Raw genomic sequence first — 21,638 nt, 5'->3', positions numbered from 1 at the left:
CTAAGCCTATCATGGTAATCTCATTTCCCCTTCCCATAATGCTACATAATGCCAATCAGTGAATGCCATTTCTTGGTAATAATTATTGGTCCATTGTGGGCACTCTATTAAATTATTCTAGTTATTTCATATGTAAGAGGGTTGTTCATTTTCTTCCGATGAACAAAAATGAGAAAAAGTCAGTAAGTAGCTCTGATTGCTATCGGCAGCCATCTGCTAACCATAAAAAATCAGCCCCAAGATTAAGCTTCATTTCTTGATACTGCTGAGGTCTTGAATCAACCAACTCTGAAGTCCAACTTATCTCTGAATTTCCCTATTTTAGATATGTGTATGTGTGTATATACTTTTTTTAAACGATTTTAGTTACATACAACTAAAAGCATCCTAACTGATACATTTTGATAGGCACACAACTCAACTGGAAGGTGCAGTTGTACACAGGCACTGTGGGGGTTACTCTACTAGCCAGACATCTTCAGTTTGCATTTGCCATCAGTCAGCAAATGTTCATTTATTTTTTTGTATTTGAATGAAGAGTATCATTTGTCTTAAGTGAAAGTCAGTAAGAAAGTCTGTAGAAATAAAAACCTTGGGTATTGCTCCTGGAATAAATAAATAGACCAATGGAACAGATAGAAATCCCAGAAACAGACCTAACATATATGGGAACTCAGTATATGACAGAGGGAATATTTCATGTCAGTGAAGAAAACATGGGCCCTTCAAATATAATGCTGGGAGACTTGGCTATTCATATGGAAAATAAAATAAAAATAAAATAATTAATTAAAATAAAATCCTGGTGGGTTAAAGACCTAAATGTGAATGGCAAACATCTAAAATTTTTAATAGAAAAATATCTTTATGACAATGGGGTAGGACAAAATTTCTTAAACACATCACCAAAAACACAAACCATAAAGTAAAAGCACAATAAATTGGTCTATATTAAACAAACAAACAAAGAAAAAACTTATGGATGACCAAAGACAACATAGCCAAATTGAAAAGGCAAGTGGCAAACTGGGAAAATAAGCTTGCAATGAATATAACTGAAAAAGGATTAGTATTACAAGGGAGTAGAAGCAGGAAAGCTTCAAACATTCTCCAGTCCTATCAGTAATATCTGAATAGAGCTGGTAATACTTTGGAACTATATATCCCCAAATTTGCGCCAATGTCCTCAATTGGTTAAGACCTACAGAAAGGTGGATGAGTAATTAAGGCCCTTCCAAAACTCCAATGATCTTTTTGCAATAAATTCCTATAAGTGGGATTGCTGGGTAATATTGGACATGGTGAAATAAATTGCTAAACTTCCCTCCAGGAAGCCAGTGACAAGTTAGTCTTCCATCAATGCTATACAAAAGCTCATTTCTCCAAAGCCCAATCTAGTTTGAATTTTGTCAGTAATTTTAATATCCATTAATCTGATAGAAAAAGTGTTTTCTTGTGCATTTCTTTGCTTACCAGTTAGGTTTTTAATGTCATTGTCTACTAGTTGCTTTTTTCCCCCTTATTGATTTATAAGAACTTTTTGTTTATTTAGGGATATTAACCCTCTTTATTTGTAATACAATTAATTTTATTTATGGTGAGGGGAAGAAATTAGGATACTTTATTCTCATTGGCACCCCTCCATTTTTTAAATTTTTAATTCAGTTTTACTGAGATATATTAATATACCCTACAGTCACCCACAGTGTACAATCAATTGTTCACAGTACCATCATATATTTGTGCATTCAACACCAAGATCAGTTTTTGAATATTTTCATTACTCCAAAAATATAAAATAAAATAAATAAAAACAAGAATAAAAATTTAGTAAAGAAAAACACCTAAAACATCCCATCTCCCATGTCCTACCTATTATTCATTTACTTTTTGTTCCAATTTTTCAACTCATCTGTCCATATGCTGGATAAAGGGAGTGTGAGCCACAAGGTTTCCACAATCTCACAGTTACACTGTGTAAGCTACACAGTTATACAGTCATCTTCAAAAATCAAGGCTACTGGGTTGCAGTTCAACTAGCATTCCTACTTCTGGTGATATGTTCCATAATAACTGTTCCAGTCTATTACTATCATATTAGACTTCATTTTAATTTAAGTGAATCCCAGGCTTATTACCACCCTTTTATATCAGTTTCTCATTGGTAATGTTGTTTTGTTTTGTTTTAAATTCACCAATGAATTAATTCATGTGTCAGCTGGGTTATGAATTAGATATTTCAATGAGACCACATAGCTGCTACATTTTCTGAGTTGTCTCATATGTTACAATATATTGTTGTCATTATAACTGATAAACAACCAGAATCAATAATGTAATCTAGGATTACATTCTTTTGACTTTCCATTTTGCTTACTTGTTACTCCTCTGATTTCTGCTGCCTAACGTTGCAAAGGAAAATTTTGAGGCTGCTTGAGTATTTTCTTCTCTAGGTGATTTGCTTTATCAAAGACATATGGTAAAACGTGAAATTTTATTCCACTAAAATAAAGTATTAAAAACTTTGATTTTATGAAGTTTATTTTTTTCTGATTCACTATATTAGATGTATATTCGAACATCTTCTGTGTTCATCTGCATTCTGTGTAAGTTTTCTTAAATATTTATTCCACATTATTGACTTGATTTTCAGCAAGGCAAGATCTGCATTGGTGTTATTCTTTTATCCTTAGTTTTTTGCCTTAGTTCTAAAAGATCCCTTACATGCAGTGTTGATGCCTCTTTAAAGATCAACTATTGTCTACTATTTTCTTCTGTTAGTCTTAATTTTAGGTGTAGTCTTCAGGTACCTTCTTCATACCATGTTTTCCTAACTAGATATTTGACTTGGATATCTGCAAATGTTTTCTCCTTTCTAATTTCATTTTTTCAGTGTTTAATAGTATTTGAAGGAAAGCAACTACTTATCTACTTATATTTTTGTGAAACCTTTTTGACATCCCTCTCCAATAAAATGCTCCTGTGGTTTGAATGCAACGTATCCAAGCATTTTACTAGCAAATTTGTAAAAACCTTTTCTCTGAGAGTAAGTGTGATGGCACAGGGAAGAAAGGAGTGATGACCATGAGGGAATACAGAGAAAGAAAAAGATGCTTAATAGTGGTTTAGGAAGTTTTGCTTTAGTGATAGGTGATGTAACTATTTACTTTGCCCCACCAAGAATTTCAGTAAAAATACTACAATATTCTTGAATGCTTTTGAAATTGGAGTACATTTTATTTCTTGAATATGATGACATGCAGAAATAAGCCTTAAGGCAAGAGCTGAATAGCTCATGGAGGCCCCATTATTGAAAGGTTATATCTCAGTGTTACTTCTGTGTTTATATAGTGATTTTCAATTTAGACCCTATCTCTTTTTAAAAAAGGGACTTGAGGTGGATCTGTAAATAAAGTCAGAGTTACATTAAAACATGAATGATTGATAGCAGCTAGGAGATTGTGAGAAATGTACCCAGACATTTAACTTTGCTTAAAGTGGACTCCAGAAATATGTTTTACCGGTACTTTAAAGTTTCATTCAGTTGGCTGCTTTCAGAGAGACAAATTTAAATTTTTAGATGGTAGTGAAATGTGGTTTCTTATAATTTATTTAAATCAGTCTCTAGCTTTGTAGACAGCATGATTTTGGCACACTTCTGTCACTTGGTGACAGGATACCTAAATTATAGTTCTGTCATTTTGAAGGTATATAATCTCCATTTACAATAATGCTATTTTAAAATGAAAGTGAGTGAGTGATTTCAAATATTTCAGGATTACCAATACAAAAATTGCATTAAGAACTTCAAGAGAATTCCTTTGCAAAGAAATGGCTCCTGAGTGCATTTATTCAAAGACGATGTCCTAAAATTTGAGATTACTTCAGGTGATTTCCATTTCAATGAGACAGTCTAATACGTCAATCTGCTATTGACCCTAACTGTTACTATACTGTCTCAGACCTCACCTTATAATGATTAAAGATATTTCTAGGATTTAGATATTTAACAACAAAAGAGAGAGGATAACTGGAAAACAAAGGTTTTGTTACACAGTATAACTTAAGATGTGGTAAGAAATAAACAAGTTTAAAAAGCATTTGTTTATACCTTTTACATAATACGAGCATATCATAAAATTAATTGGAAACTGTTAAATTCCCGCCATTTTGCACTGTATTATATTGCCTAGTATTAATTATCTATTATTTTGCATTGCAATGTTCAACACCACTTAGGGTTACTTCAAAATGGAAAAAAAATGTATATAAATCATAAGTAAGCAGTTGTGTTAATACAGTGAATGCATTTTACTTACCAATTCTCACAATAAAAAACAGAATTCCTAATGCAGATTCATTTCTATAAAAATGGTAAAATCATCATGAAAAAATTGTTTAAAAAATGTGACCTTTGGTTTATGGAATGATCCCTAAAGAAATGTACATATTAGGCAGTATGGCCAAATCACAGAGCATCAGCATTTCCAGCAAGGTTTGCAGGTGCTGGAGGAGAAGAGCATCATAGGAAAAGGCCTGTCAGTGTCATTCTCTTGCTCCTGATAAGCCTCCTTGTCTCAGATTTCTCTTCCAGCCAGTACATCTGTCATATTTCCTTTTCAGTGTTAAATCGCCTCTATTACATAATATTTGTAAGCTCTGCAAATGATAACCACTGACAGAGTCATTTTCTATTTGTCCATTATGGTCTAATACATCCTGCTTGTGTCCTAAGGACTGGCCTGCAAAGACCTTACAACAGGACATTACGGTCCAGCACATACCATCATCCCCACTCTCCTGACATTACGGCCAATCATGATTCCATCATTAGAGTGAGATAATTTTTAAAATGGGTGATCACTCAAAACACCTTTTAGGCAACTGTTTTGTTAGATATTCTGACAAAAGTTCTAAATACATGATACACTGTAGAAATAAATGTCTTAAGAGAGAGATAAACATATATAACAATTATTTTCTATAAATTCTGTTATAGTCACACTTTTAAGCAACATGTATGAAATCAGAAAAGTTATTATAGCTTCATTTCCAATACAAATCTTAGGTGGATGATTACTCTTCAGGGATTCCCGAAATAATAAAACTGGTTACTAATTTTATAGGAAACAATTTATTCTTCCCATGATGAGGCAGAAGGCTGTTATTCAGACTGTACAATTGACAGTTAGTTTTATGAATGAGAGAGAATAGAAGTAGAAGATAGCATATGTGAGAGGCTGCTTTTAACAATAAACCACTATTCTCAGTTAATATTAACAAGATGGCTTGAAATGTATTTCTCTCATGAAGATGACTGCAGAACAGTGCAAAAAGGCAGTTATTTGAGATGTTTTTGTGTTCTAGAATCTGGATACATATCAGTGGACAATATAATAAATATTCTGGAAACAAGCTTGAAATATGTAAAAACATATCATGATCATTTATAGATGCAGAACAAAAACTTTTCTAAATTTGATTGCAATATTGAAATGCTTACTGTTGAACTCCATCTACATCTTCTTCTAGCAATTCAGAAATTTGGGCAAATGAAAGAAAATCTAGACACAAAATTTTTTCATGCTCCTGGGGTTCAGCATCTCCCTATAATAAAAAAAAAAAAGTGGAGTGGGTTATTTCAATTGCAAGTTTTACATATTAATCCCATTGATATCAAAATTTGTTCTTACTCTGTTCTATTTGCTGCCAGGATGGAAATTCAAACAAAACATTACCCTAGATAAACATTTTTCTTTTCCATTTTAATGTAATGATATGTGATGATACCTCTTCTCTGAAAAGACAAACAGGTAGTCATCTGTCTTTTGAGCATATTTAAAACTGGTGATGGCTTTCAATTCAAAAAATATTTATTGATTACATATTTCTCATCAAGCTGGGGGCTCACGAGGAGGTAAAGACAAGTAAGAAAGAGCTGCTATCTTGAGAAGCTTACAGTTGAGTATCAGGAACAAACTAAAGGTGACTTCAAAACAAGAAAAGAAAATGATAAGTGTGATAAGGGAACCATAACAAATGTGTCGCTGAGTCTTAGAGACTTAGCTCACGGACAGATCAAGGAAAGTCTGTAGAGAGGAGGTCTAGGAATGGACACTGTGGGACTGGGGGTGCATAATGCCCCAGGTGGACAAATCAGCAACACCAAGGTTATGAAGACAGGGAAGGTGTAAATAGCAAGCAGTTCACAAAGGCACCTAGGACTGCACAGGGGAATAGTGGAACTTAGATGGGAGTGGAGGTTGGGAACATATCATATAGGATTTTAAATTTAATAATTCAACAAATATTTACTGAGTGCTTACAACATGCAAGATACTGTGCAAGAACTCATAAATATTTCAGAACATGGCTCACTGAAGAATGAAGGCTGAGGAGTTTGTTCTTAATAACATAGGCAATGGGGAATTTGTGAAATTTTTGAGCAGTGAAATGACAAAATAAAAACTGTGCTTTAAGGAAGGTAAATATTGCAGCAGGGTGAAGGAAAGAGAGGAGCAGAGAAAGGATATGGGTGAAGAGTTAACTTAAGAGGTCATTAAAACAGTTCAGGGAAATGGCATTGGCCGCACTGAGATCCTCACAGTGTTGGTGAAAAGAAAGAAATGAATGGGACATATTCTATGGGGCACTACAAGATGGAAGAATGAATGGAGATACTGAGTTTGTGAAATAGGTGATAGGGAGAAAATGGTGGTGATACTCAGGACCTCTAATAGCACATATACCACCTTTGTGTGAATTAGACAAGGCATCCTTTCTGGGTGGTAGAATTACTAAAAGTCCCCTTTCCAAGGATCACACAGCTCTGTGCCCACATGCACTGTTTGTGAATAGTTTCAGCTTCTACTGACTCCTTAGCTGAGTTCTTTTATTCGGAGTACACCCTGTGCAATCATACATGGCACCCTCATTACACCAAAAGAAACAGGAGCATTGGAAGATGATGCTAGTTTTAAGATGGTAAGATGATGAGTTTGGTTTTCTTTGGTTGAGTTTAAGGTGGAAGACACATATCATGGAAGAAATGTTTAGAGGTTAATTAGAAATGCTGGAGTCAGAGAGGTCAAGTTTAAAGATGTTGGTTTACAAGTCAACTGCAAGTACGTCAATGGATGACATGGACCAGGGCCACAGCATGAAAGAAAAGCTGTGAATGGGAAGTAGAAGAGGGGAATGAGAAACAGAAGTAAGAGAAGTGAGAGAGAGCAGCAGCTTCGCAAATCACAAAGATCAAGGATTGTGAGTTTTTGAGGGGTGGGGGGTTGGGACAAGTATTTTTCAATTCAACAAACAGTAACTGATCTTGCTGTGTGAATGGGCCCCAGTAAATAAGAACAGCAAGGAAATGCTTTGCTATTATTAACCAGATCACACCCCAAATTTCCCATATTCCTTTTCCAGAGTGAAAAATCCCCAAATCTGATGCTAATTGGTAATTTTGGCTTAACAATTGTAATTTAATATTGGTTTTTTATTTTTTCATTTTTAAGAACCTAGTTTAGAAATAAAATGGTACTTTATTAGCTGTCTTTTTTGTAATCTATAATTAGCACATTAACCTAATTTAGGTCAGATTATTAGATAATATCTTGCATCCAGTTGGCACTCAGACACTTATAAATTGAATTAAATACACTTAGTTTTTACTTAGGGAAGTCTTTTGGTCCATAATATATGACTATATATTTGTTTAAGGGCTTGTTGATTATATATATATTATTAGCATTGAAGTGTAATTATTTCTGTACTGTCAATCCCATTAGATTGTAGATTTGTTGGGGAAAGTCATTCAATTTTTTTACTTCTTTTTAGCATTCCACAGATGTGGTATGTCAAAACAAGATATTAACTGACTGTCTAATTCATCCTCATCATTTGATGGCATTGTGAGATGATGGAGTATGGTGAAAAGTAGGACTCAGAGGAACTCTGGCTCTCGTGAGGGTTTGGCTAGTGACTACCTTGGTGCTACAAGTAATTTAAACCTAAATTTGGATTCATGTTAAAAAAATTATTTTGATATGTTTGATATGAAATAAGATTGTGATCTTTATTAATAATGAATAAAGATATACATGAAAAACAAATTATACATATATAGAGATAAATTTTATTTGATTGAAAAATTTTCTGGATGGGGAAAACTAGATCATGCAAGAACTATCCTGAAAGAGAATAATATAATCTTAACCTTTTGGACAATAATAATTCTAGCTAAGATGCCTAATATTAGTGCCTCATTTTTTTCTAAAACCTACAGGCTTAAGATAATCATCTTTTAGGAGAGTTTGCCTCTGGGTTTTGGCTTTCTTTTGTTTAAATTGCATTACTAGACCTATTTAAACTAGAGCTTTTTTGTTTGTTTATACACTGCCTTGCACCAAAAAGAATATACAGTGGTCAAAAAAACTTTATTTTTCAACACATACATTCTGATTCGTAAAAATTAAACATAAAATAGAAAATTCAAAAATTCATAAATAAGCTAATAAAAATGTGAATATATAATTGTTGCTTTCTCTGTAAAATTACATCTCTGACTAGGAAAATATGTAAGCTAAACTGCACTGTAACTAATTTTATTCTACCACCTGGTGGATTTTAGTAGCTATTCCTGGAGCAATAAAACTATAAGCCGGATTTTGTCAGATAATCTTCTCTTTGATTTTTCTTCTCTAAGGTTACTTAAATTTTCCACATTGTATTATGCAGCTTTGTATATACATTCTAGAACGTCGACTTTTGGGGACATTTTTTTATCTAGAACCAGTAGCATACTACATAAAATAGATTTTTAATTGGTGTGTGAGTGTGATGGAAAGGAGAAGTTTTTGGAATCACATATGTCACCGGAAGGAAAACTGGAGGTTAAAACATGGGAGTGTATAACACAGTGAATCTTGTGGTGGACAATGTCCATGATTAATTGTACAAATACAAAAAAGTTCTTTCAAGAACTAGAGCAGATGTATGACACTATTATAATTAGTTAATAATAATAGAGGGGTGTGTTTGTTTGAAGCTGTTATGTACCCCAGAAAACACCATGTTCTTTTAATCCATCCCTGTGGGAGAAGACCTATCATGGGTGGGACCTTTTGATTAGGTTGCTTCAATTGCGATGTGATCCAGCCCATTCAAGGTGGGTCTTAACTCTTTCCTGGAGTCCTTTAAGAGAGGATAACAGGCAGAGACATTTGGAGAGAGCTTAGAGAGAGAAAAATGCCCTGGGGATTCTAAGAGAGGACAGATACTCAGAGAGAAAACCACTGGAATAAGAAGCTGAAAGCAAGGAAACCCAGGAGCAAAGGACAAGCAGATGCCAGCCATGTGCCTTGATGTTGGAAAGAGGAACCCTGAATGTCCACAGCCTGTCTTCAGAGAAGACATCCTCTTGTTGATGCCTTAATTTGGACACATTTTCACGGCTTTAGAATTATAACTTGTAACTTCATAAATCCCCATTGTTAAAAGCCAATTTCTGGTATATTGCATTCTGGCAGCTTTAGCAAACAGAAACAAGGGGTATATGGGAAAACATGTACCTATTGCAATCTATGGACTATAGTTACCAGTAATATTTTAATTCTCTTTTATCAACAGTAACAAATATACCACACCAACACTATGGGTCAATAATACAGGGGGATAAGGAGTATAGGAGGATTAGGGTTTTCTTCTTTGTTTTTATTTCTTTTCTGGAGTAATGAAAATATTCTAAATTTGATCACGGAGCTGTATGCACAACCATGTGATCATACTGCGAACTGGTGATTGTATATTTTGGATGATTTCTATGCTGTGTGAATATATCTCAATAAAATTGCATTAAAATAGATTCATACTAAATATTCATTTAAAGAAATATAATACATTTCACCAAATATTACTAAAGAGAGGATTCTTAGCCACAAAGAATATAGACTAGTCCACAAATTCCAGCCTTTGAAAGATTTTCTTCAAGACTGAAAAAATATTGGAATCTGGGGCCAAAGGAAAAAACAGTAATATTGAATTTTTTTATTAAAACTTTTGATCCACATTGGATTTTTTGCCTTAATTTTTCATTTTTAAAATATTGTTGTTATGGTTTGCTAATGCTGCCCTTTAGTAAAACACCAGAAATGGATTGGCTTTTATAAAGGGGGTTTATTTGGTTACAGAGTTACAGTCTTAAGGTCATAATGTGTCCAAGATAAGGCATCAACAAAGGGTACCTTCACTGGAGAAAGGCCATTGGCATCTGGAAAACCTCTGTTAGCTGGGAAGGCACGTGGCTGGCATCTGCTTGCTCCCAGGTTGTGTTTCAAAATGGCGTTCTCCAAAATATCAGCTTTCAACATCTGTCTTCAAAAATATCTCTCTTGCTGCAGCTCTTCCAAAACGCCACTCTCAGTTGCTCTCCAAAATGTCACTAACAGCTGCTCTGTTCCTTCTGTCTGCGAACTCCTTTACAGGACTCCAGTGATCCAATTAACACCCACCCTGAATGGGTGGGGCAACACCTCCATGGAAATTATTCAATCAAACATTTCACTCACAGCTGATTGAGTCACATCTCCATGGAAACACTCAATCAAAGGATTCCAGTCTAATCACTAATACATCTGCCCCAACAAAACTGCATCAAAGATAATGGCGTTTGAGAGACATAATATATCCAAACTGGCACAATTGTGTTAAAATCTTATTTATCTTGATTACTGAATTTTTGTTGCTCCCTTAAATTTTGTGCCCAAGGAGCGTACCCCACTTGCGTTACTCTAGTTCTGGCCCTGCTATGGAGCCAATTTAGGAAAAAAAAAAAAAAAAAAAAATTAAAAGTAAGCCAAATAGATGAAGGAAGGGTAAGTGAAAGCAAGTGCCAGTTCAAATCTTTGGAAAATGTGATTAAATAATAGAGAAAGAAAATGAATATATGCTGCATAAAATAGTAATATATTTGCAAATTCAGAAAAAATGCATGATTTCCTAGGAAACTATAAGTTATCAAAACTGATGAAGGGATAAGGGAGAAAACTGAACAGTCCAACTGAGAACTAAACTGGAAATCCACTTTTTAAGAAGTCACCATGCCCAGATGGTTTTACACTTATAGTTCTCCCTAACCTTCAAAAATACTTAATTTTATGTTAGTTTAATAATTATAGACTGGAGAGAACTCATTTTTAAGATGCCAGCCAGCATAGTCTGCCTACATAAAAACTGAACTAGACATAATGACAGAGAAGAAAGTCTTACAAATCACTCTACTAGAAAAATGGAAGAGCTGGAAAAAGGGACTGGAACTAACTAAGTGGTAACCCTGGAACCAGAAGGGACACTTAGAACAACTACAGGAGTGCCAGAGGAAGCAAGAGCCTGCCAAGAGTGCAGGTTTTGTAAGTGAAAGCACAAACCAGGGACCAACCCCCATTGCTCAGACTTGCAGCAGCAGTTGTGGAAATGGCTGAAGCTGCAGCAGCACAAACCAGATTCTGGAGGATTCTGGGGGCAGCCGGGTGAGGCCAGGGCTGGCAGAGAAACCCTCCTCCTCTAAAACTTGGGGCTGAGGGTTGAGGATGTTCTGGGGGATCCCTCAAGGACCAGCATGGAAGCTGGCCTCAATTTTGGCCCTGTGAGCAGCATCACTTCCAGCCTCCCACCATCATCCGCCTGGACAGACATAAAGAGACAGGGCACCTTCTTTGGCTGTTTTTTTTTTCCTTCTGTGCACTGCCATTTCCTGGTCTGGTCTTGCTTTCAGCCCTTTCTGCTGCAGCAGCTTCTGGCCTCATACCAACATCTACAAGGACTTAAAGACTCAATGCACTTTGCCACTAGTTGAGTTTCTCTTTCTTGAGTTGTTTAGTTTGGCGGATCCCTGAGGGCCCAGCACAGATGTTAGCCTTGAGAAGTACCTTCTTATGACCTTATGTCATCATCTGTCAGGATATAAAGAGCCAGTACACTTTTTTTTTTTTGGTTGATTGTATTTTTCTTCTACTGTTTTACATTTTTGGGTCTGATGGATGAGCAGGGATGCTGGCCTAGGTTTCAGCCTCAGCAGCAGCAGCTTCTGACTTCCCACTAGCAAATAACAACAGACTTGGAGAGGCAGTGCACTTCACTATTTTTTTTTTCTTGTTTTTTCTTTTGTATGTACGTGGTGTTTGTGTGTGGGGGAGGTGTCTGTTTGTTAGAATTTTTTCTTTTTTTTTCTCTTTTTCTTTTATTCCTCCCCCTGACCTCACCCCTTTTCTTTCTTTCTTTCTTTTTTCTTCTTGTTCTTAGTCTGGCAGATTAACCGGGCAAACTATATTTCCAGAGTGACCATAACATAATAATCAGAATGTCCAATTCTCAACAAAACACAAACATACAAGAAGACATACAAGGAGACTGGACCAGGAAACTATGGTCCAGTCACAGGAAAAAATAATTTGATGGAAAATATATTTCAAAATACATACAGTCTGTGGAATTATTAAAGATCATAGAAAAACTCTCATAAATAGGATCAATGAACTAAAGGAAAACATGGACAAAGAACTTAATAAAATCAGGAAAACAATATATGAACATACTGAGAATTTCAATAATGAGATAGATATTATAAAGAACCAAATGGAAGTTGACCCTGAGGAACCTGGGCGACACCATAAAGCATGCCAATATATGCATCACAGGAGTCTCAGAAGAAGAGACAGAGAAGGGTCAGAAAACAAACATTTGAAGAAATAAGGGCAGAAAACTTCCTAAATCTGATGAAAGATATGAATATATAAATCCAAGATGCTCAATGAACGCCAAGCAGGATGAACCCAACAGATCTACACTAAGATACATTATGATCAAACCATCCAATTTCAATGACAAAAACCTGAACTAGAAAAAAAAAGGAAATTATAACCAAAATCATTAATGAATTCAAAGGCAAAAATTATAATTAAAATACATATTAGAAAATCTAACTTGGCAGTATAATAAAAGATGAATAAGCTATCAGCATATCCAAATAAGGTTTATTTCAGAAATATAAAGATGGTTTATCATTAAGAACACTATTAATGTAATTTTCATGCCAAATTAACTGATAAAAATTATACTGGTATATAAATAAATAAAAATCAGGCTGAAATAATTTGCTAAAATTCAGCAGCAAAATTTTCAATAACATATAAAGCAAAAAAAGATAGCCAACTATGAAATGACTATTTGCCAAAACCAACAGTAAACATCATATTGAAAGGCAAAATACTAAAGTCTTTCTTTTGAAAACAAGGAAGTTTAAAAAAGAAACTCTGGCAATTAATATTATTACTACTCAACACATTAGAGAGTTACTATTTAATACAATAAGATAAGCAACTAAATAAATGGCTTAAACATTAGAAATGAGGTAATAAAAATAATCTCTATTTGAAGATTACATGGTTGTATACCTAAAGAAATCTGAGATTGTATTAACTTTTTTGAATTAATAAGAAATTTGGCAAGATGGCTATATGTAAGATAAATATATAAAATCCAATTGTTTTTCTCTATATTAGCAATACCCATTAGAAACAGAAATAGCAAACCTTGAGTAAATTATAGTAGTAATTGTTCCAGTTTGCTAATGCTGCCTTTATGCAAAATACCAGAAATAGATTGCCTTTTATAAAGGGGGTTTATCTGGTTACAAATTTACACTCTGAAGGCCATGAAAATGTCCAAACTAAGGTGTCAACAATAGGCTACCTTTACTGAAGGATGGCTAATGGAGCTTGGAAAACCTCTTTTAACTATGAAGACATGTGGCTGGCACCTGCTGATTCCGATTGTGTTCCAGCTCCTCTCTCAGCTCCTGTGCGTTCCTGGTTCTTTTTCCCAGGACATTTCTCTGTAAGTGCCTGGGCATGCTGTCTTAGCATATCCCAGGGAAAACTCTGGGCTTCCTCTCTTAAGCATCAGCAAAAGTATGCTTTCAACAGTAATCTCTAAAATGTCTCTCTCAGCTGCAGCACTGAGCTCCTTCTGTCTTACAGGGCTCTAGTAAACTAATCAAGACCCAAACTGAATGGGTGGGACCACACCTCCATGGGAATAATCCAATCAACAGATCGCACACTAATCAAAGGTGTCACTCACAGTTGGGTGAGTCACATCTCCACGGAAACATGCTATCAAAATGTTCCAACCTAATCAACAGTAGTAAGTCTACCCCCACAAGATTGTATTAAAAAAAACATGGCATTTTGGGGGACATAATACATCCAAACTGGCATAGTATTAAGTCTAATAAGAAAGGTATACAACCTGCATGAAGAAATCAAAAGTTAAAAAAAACAAGATGAATAAAAGGCATTTATTTGGGAGCATTCAAATCCAAAAATTTAAATCCTTACCACATTATAAATATAGTGCAATGACAATCTCAAATCTCAGTGGGAATATTCTGGAATGTTACAAATTAAGTTTTAAGTTCTTTAGAATAATACATACATTTTGGGAAAATAGTGTGAGGAGACTTTCCAAAGCAGATATTAAACCTGAATACAAAATAGCACGGTATTTGCACGAGGATAGACAAATTGGTCAGTGGAAAAGAATAGAGGATCCAAACATATATGTAAAAAGTGGCAGTCAGTTCATTCTCAATAGGAAGAGAATGGTTTATATAGTACATGATTTGCTGGTTTAATTGGTGATTCACCGCTAGAAGAAAACAAAATTAGATCCTCATCTCAAAAATACAAAATACATCTATAAAAAGTAAATTTCAGCCATATTAAAGACTAAACTTTAGAAAAATAAAAAGGTAAATATTAGAAAAAAGATTGAAGACTAATTATACAACTGGAGGGGGTATTAAGAGGGGTGCTTTTAAACAAGATAGGATCCCCAGAGACCAATAGTAATAAGACAAGCCTAAATATTTGTCAATATTTCTATGCCTATAGCCACTGAGATTCAAAGTGACTGATAAAGAATTCTACCATATATTAGCATTTTGAGGTTCATTAGTACTGTCTTCTCAACAATATTTTAAATGACTTATTCTGCATCCTCCCCATAATCCCACACCAGAAGGTGACAAGAAGGGCAGCGGCCCAAGCCCCCAGACACAGGAGCCCTTTGAAGCCCAGAACCCAAGTCAGCTGTGGTCGCCCAGCTTCAGGCTGGGTGACAAGCCTCTCCTTATGAGCGTGACAAACCTTTAAGAATGATACAACTCTAACACGGACGCAGATGAGGGTGGAGGAAAGTAGGAGCAGCACTCCCACAATGAGGATTCTGAGCAGGGGTTGAAGACGAACTGCAGCTCTCAAACATAATAAACAAGCTGCACTGTGATGCGAATGGCTTCAATAATGCCCCTTGAAACACTGAAATTGCAAGAATTGATCATTTTGCTGCTCAAGTTGACCACCAAGTGGTCCTTTCTAACCTGCAAGTGACGGGGTAGGGGCCATTTTCTAGGAACCATCTAACACAGAGAGCACTGCCTATGCCTCCTCTTGGACATGTTGACAATCCATAAGATAAGTGACATCATCTTTTACAGTCAAGAATATGCCCTCCTGTCCTGAATAAAGCCCACTGTGTATTGAGTAAATGTCACATAACAAGGGATGTCGTGACACTTTGAGACATTATTCAGAAGAGGCAATTGGGAAATAATCATTTGCATTTTCTTAGGTCCCTGATACTACTTAAAAGGATTATACTTCTTAAGTAGCATTTTTGAAGATATTAAGAAAGTCAGTTTATGAACACACTATTGCTGGAAGACTGACCACTGAATTCCAAGCACACATTTACAAATTCCTTCCAAATACAGACCTAAACATAGCAAAGATTTATTTTCAGATTTTTGCCATTTTGCTTGGTTCTTGTGCATTTACACAGATATTTGTCAAAAATTGAGTCTTACCTTTTAAAAGGAGGCATTTATCCCAATATTACTAAAGAACCTGGAATGCTGAATTCAAAAAGTTGGCAAGTAGAGTCTATGTTATGTCACAGAAAAAATATTTCCCTGGATCTGGAATGCATTTCTGCTTGTTCAGTGTCTCATAGACGACATACCTTTTCTGGCATACTTCAGACCACCCATGATTTTAATTAGTTAATTTAACATATTTTATTGAGTGCCTACTATGTGATTGTAATAATTGGTTGTTTTCATTCTGTAAGTATTTGGCCTTGAACTATTGGAAGTGTATGCTTTATTTGCAATAGACTTGGCTAGAAAAGAAATATTTCACTAATGCTTGGCTCAGCTGACTAGATGGTCTACTGGCTAAGTCAATTTGGAGAAGAATTTATTAGTAATGACACCATCAGGGACTAGGTCTCGAGAGATTAACTCTGGAAAGAATCTGATCTGAAAAAAACTTTTTTCTATATGGCTGAAGAGTCATGGCCTTGGGAACAGAGACACCAAGGGAGAGAGGGACTTTGCTATTTTCCATCTAACCCCAGTCAGCACAAATGGGCAGCAGGCAGCACTTGTCACTCTAATGAATGACAGGGCTCTATGGATCAGTCGTTTTCTCAGTGAACTATAAGAACTCTGCTTTTATTAGAACATAAAATTGAGTTTCCACCATGTACCATTTTAATGCGTTAATCTTAGTAAATGAGCACAGCTAAGTGAGTACAGGTTACAACTTGATTTCGTAGGTTTGTTGCTAACTAAAAGATTGAACATATCCTGAATTACATGCCATGGGGAAAACTCTGCTCCTCACAGAAGTTAACAAGTGTGTGAGATGACAGTGCCAAAATGGTAGATAACCCTCGAAGGTCTGTAACTAGCTCATTCATCTGACTCATCCATTATAAAAAGTGTTTTTTTTTCCCCCTGGAGCATGGTATTTCTTTGCTTTCTTTGTTAAAAAATTATGGAATATTTCTTTTTTTTTCAAAGTGAGGATTCATAAGATATCCCAAACTATCAGAGTCTTTAAACGGATGTTATCTACATGAATAAGTATGCATGTGTACACTGACAATTATGAATTATCTTAAGGAAGCTTTTGTATATATTTAAATAACACAATTTAACTGGGAAATTTCCTATGCCACTTTTGAAATAGTGTTACTTACATTAGAGATCACAAGGGAATAACTGGTTTAGCAACCAGTTTATCACACTAAAATGTGTTTTTAATGTATGCTAATTTCAAAAGGTTCATAGGAGAGTCAGTTGCCTCAGTGGTCTGTATGTTGTATAAAGTAGAATCTGGGCTGGGAATGACTTGTGTATCTCTAAACAAGCCACCACATTATTGCTCTCTCTGTTTCCTCATTTATAAAATTTGAGTTACTATTTATCTTCTTAACAAAGAATGTTGTTTAAACTAACTGATGATTACAAAGGGAGTTGAGCATAAGAATGTAAATTATAACATTAGTATTCACCTTTAGGGCCTTAAAAAACTGGAGGAAAAATCTTCATAGGAACAAAATGATAGACTCCATGCGTGAAGATTTAAACATTCTTTTGGTAATATTTGGCACAGTGGCCACGTTCTTAAGGACTAAGGATAATAAGTATATGAGTAATTACATTTATCGAAAACCCATTTATTATTGACAGCTAGTGTTGGGAGGTGACTCAAGACACAAACCTTTTACACACGAGGCCACTGGGGCCGAAGTAAATGACTTTCCTACAGACAAGCTGACAATGAGAACCTAAGCCATAACCAGAATTCCGAAACGCCTGCTACCCATCCTTTTTCTTATCTTATCATGTATTTACTGGTTTAGAAAAATGGCAAAATAACGGAAACGGCAAGCCTTAATATTAACCAGTCCCCTACCACTGAAGGGTTATTCTGTGGTACCTTTTGAGCAATTGGAATTCTGATCATTACAAAAGAATTAACGGCAATTTCAAAAAGGAACTAGCCTATTTTAAATTCTGAGGTTAATTTTTTATTTTCTCTTAAGTGCAGAGAAACCCAGGCGAAATTTGTTACAAGCGAGGACATTAGAGAACGGAAGTGTCCAATGGATGAATACATACTCGCCGGCGCCACGGGCGGAAGGGCCCTGGGAGCGCATGGCGGCGCGTCCGGGACCCCGGTGCCGCCCTCCGTCAGCCCAGGCCCGGCCGCCCTCCCTGGCTGCGCACTCGTCCTGGGAGTGGCCTCGGAGGACCCGCCGACGGAGAAAGGGCGGCGTACCTCGGGCTCGGGTGTGGTCCCGGTCGGGGTAGCCCCTGCGGGGGTCGTCCCTCCGGGTGTCGTCCCCAAAGGCGTAGCCATGATCGCGCCGGAGCAAACGGCTCCTCGTCGCCTTGGCAACTGGAGTGGGTGGGGCCCTAGTCCCGGAGCCTGGGAACTGATCCCAACCCAAAGCCGCCCCTGGGCCCCCGCGCCTTCCTCCCCGGGTCTGGAGCGCTGCTTTCAATGGTCTGATAGAGACACTCTTGTTTTTTGAGTGTGAGAGAAAGTAAATGAATGAATGAATGAATAAATAAAAGAAAACTTAAAAAATAAAATTCAATGAACTGTTAATATGTGAAAGGTTTAACGTTGGCATATAGCAAGTTCTCAAAACAATCTGAGATGTATTACTGGAACTTTGAACACTGATATTTGAAATTAAGGAATTACTGTAGTTTTTAAAGGTGTTATGGTTGTGATCATGTTTAGAAGAAAAAAGTGTCCTTTTATTTTAGAAATACATACTGAAGGACTGAGGGATGAAATGATATTATTTCTGGGATTTACTCCAAAATAATTTCAGGAAGGAGGTCCATGGGAAATGAGTGGATGAATCAAGATTGGCCGGGAGCTGTGTGATGGGATAGTGGGGGTGGGAGTGGGGGTTATTATACTTTTTTTCTACTCTTGCATATGCTTGAAAGTTTCCATAATAAAAGCATTTTAAAACGAAAAGATCTATTTAATGGCAGTATGAGTAATCTTGACTTCTCTGCTTGATCAACACTTGCTTTGAAAATGAAACGTTCTTGCTTGTATTTACCTGCATGAGGGTTGCTGTGCTTACTGTAAAATTCAGAAACTGTTTCCCCATCTGTAAAGTGATATATTAATAGTATCTGCCTTATTGTGTTACCTTGAGGATTAAATGTGTTAATATACGGCAATGTTCACATAGAAGAGTTAGCTATTTTTAAAGTAGTATTAGTATTATTAGCATTTTATGTTTTTCCTGACTTTAGTCCATCCTGTATACAGCTGCCAGGATAATCTCTCATCATGTACCTCCCCTGGATTATTACCCATTGTCTTTCAGATCAAACTTAACACTTTAGCTTTACATAACCTCATAATTGCGCCTTTCCTTTAAATTGTCTCAGTTCAAATTATGCTCACAGTTTGTACTGTCAATCTGTGATTATGAGTTGTCTCTGGTCTTACATATGGATAGCCCATCTTTTCAAGTGGATTGTAGTGTCCTCCTCCTTTTCTTGATATTTTCACCCCTAAAGGAACTAGTTGAGTTTTCAGTACAAAGTATACACTCAATAAAAGTTTGACTTTCAACTCCATTTTAGAAAGGACATTAGAACTTCTTCAATTAGTGGAAATATAGTCAGTTTTTAGTGATTTCCAGAGTTGGCGTACGAACCACCAAATTCAAATTCATATGAATTCCTAATTCTAATTCATTACCATTCTTAATTATTCCATCATTTCCCTCTGATCTCTACTTCCAGGAAATTTAAAATCACTGGTCACCTTCGACTAGATAAGAACTCTTCACATTCCTTATATCTGATGTTTCTTAAAGCACTAAAAGATTTATTTCTCTAAACAAAATATCTGATTTATTTCTCCGGCCTTTAATTATTCAACTACTTTTTTTTGACAGTTTTTACATTTTCTGGACTGCAGAACTAGATTGAGTATTCCAGTTCAGATGGGATCAGTTCTAACAGTTAATGGGAGGGTTGCTTCTGGGAGGGCAGCATTGCTTTGTAGTTATTCCATTTTACTGTATTTATTGTTGTCTTTTATTAGAGAAGTCAGTTTTGAGAGGGTAATTTGATTTTATGGGGCCCAAAGTTGTTGCCCAGTAAGGAGTGGTGGTGAAAACCCATTAGCCTGAAGGTTATTTTAATTTGCACGAACTGCAGTCGATTGTAGCCTCCCATTTATTTTGTAGGAAAGTGCCAACTAGGAAGACAAATCTCAGCAGGTGATGTACTTTCTTACATTGAAAGGTCAAGTAAGTCTTACCTTCTCCAGTCACTTTTGAAGATAAAGGCTTCTAACCAAAAACCTGCAAAATTCCATTTGTTATGTTAGCTTATTGTTTTAGGATTCTAATAGAAAAGGTAACATATGGTTCTTGCAATTTACAGTCATTTTAAAAAAGACCTGTGACTTTTGTGACACCACAGTGAAATGTGAGGTAGCTTGATACTGTCAGATGATCAACTGGATTGGACCTGTTCTAATGAAAGAAAGTGCTCCAATCTACACATCTATAAACCTGTGAGTAGTACTACATTTTAAAAATGCAATCAGATTTTTTTGAAGAGGAGCATGTTTGTAATTTTACCAATTTAAGTATTGTGTGTTTAAAATAAAGCTTACTTTTAAATACCAGAGAAATGTTTAGGAAAGGTCTGGATAATTTTATGATGCATACTGATGGCCTGGTATGGCAAAGGAGAGCAATGAATAAAGATGCTGTGATTTCAGCTGTCTTCCTGGTGTGGGTAAATATTTCTATTCCACTCTTCATGTTCCTTGTGCCATTAGCTCATCTTCACTGTAAATAAGATTCTTTAACACTAAATTAAATAGTGCCACTAATGAGATAAAACACTGGGACAATCCCCCCTCCCTACCCTCTTCAATCTATTAAGTGACACCTACTTAATAATCACTCTGGAAAAATTCCTGTTTGTCCTGTAAGTGGTGGTGAGACCAAATACTTCTGGAGATGGAATTTAGAGAATACACTGTATCTTACTCTGTAAATACATTGAAATATTATATATAGAAAGAATAAATATTTTTAAAAATTTAATTTGTAATTAATTGCCTTCATTCTTTGTTACATATTTAATTTTTAGCAAAGAAGGTATTCAAATAGCTAAGCAACTCTGAAATATGTTTAAAGTTTTCTTAACCTTTATCTAATCTTTAAATGTGGATTTCTCTTTTCAATCAAGTGCCATAATCTGTTTAAGCCAAATGTCAGAACATTTTAAAGCCTTACCCTAATAAAACACACTTAGGAAATGACACAGTAAACTTACTATTCTAGAATACATTCTGAGAGCAACTAATTACTATTGGGGGATAATAATTTCCAATAAATAGTTGGTACTATTTTGATATTATTCATTTAATACTGCAACTTGCCTTTAAAATTATTCTCTCCTATTTTACGTCCATCTGTTATTCTTTCTCCAGTAACTTCATTTATAGCATTTATAGTAGAGTGGATCCTTCTGTTCTTCAGATAAAAATTCTAAGTAATTCTAATTCTTTTTTTTTTCCAAATCAGAAAAGACTGTCTTTTCCTAATGCAGAGACCTCTTAAAGATAATATTATGGCTTGTTCCTTTCCTTCCTGATCAACTTATTAAAAAATGTGCTGTCTTACTCATCATCTCTCCTTAACCATTCCATGTCCTGCAGTCAGTGTTTTAC

At 35.6% G+C, this 21,638-nt stretch overlaps 1 protein-coding gene across 1 annotated transcript in view; it reads right to left on the bottom strand.

Annotated features, from left to right (window-relative positions):
* CABCOCO1 (ciliary associated calcium binding coiled-coil 1) overlaps positions 1-18,287 on the bottom strand; it is a 154,788-nt gene extending 136,501 nt beyond the window's left edge. Inside the window, exons 1-2 of the mRNA XM_037805293.1 lie at positions 18,186-18,287; positions 5,504-5,607 (exon numbers count right to left, since the gene is read on the bottom strand). Coding sequence (XP_037661221.1) covers positions 5,504-5,607; positions 18,186-18,266 — 185 coding nt within the window. The 5' untranslated portion in view covers positions 18,267-18,287. The remainder of the gene's footprint in view (positions 1-5,503; positions 5,608-18,185) is intronic.
* Positions 18,288-21,638: the final 3,351 nt, after the last annotated feature.

Source organism: Choloepus didactylus, chromosome 15 (genome assembly GCF_015220235.1).
Source record: "Choloepus didactylus isolate mChoDid1 chromosome 15, mChoDid1.pri, whole genome shotgun sequence".
In the NCBI taxonomy this organism is placed as follows: Eukaryota; Metazoa; Chordata; class Mammalia; order Pilosa; family Megalonychidae; genus Choloepus; species Choloepus didactylus.
This window is presented reverse-complemented; position numbering and strand designations above follow the sequence as displayed.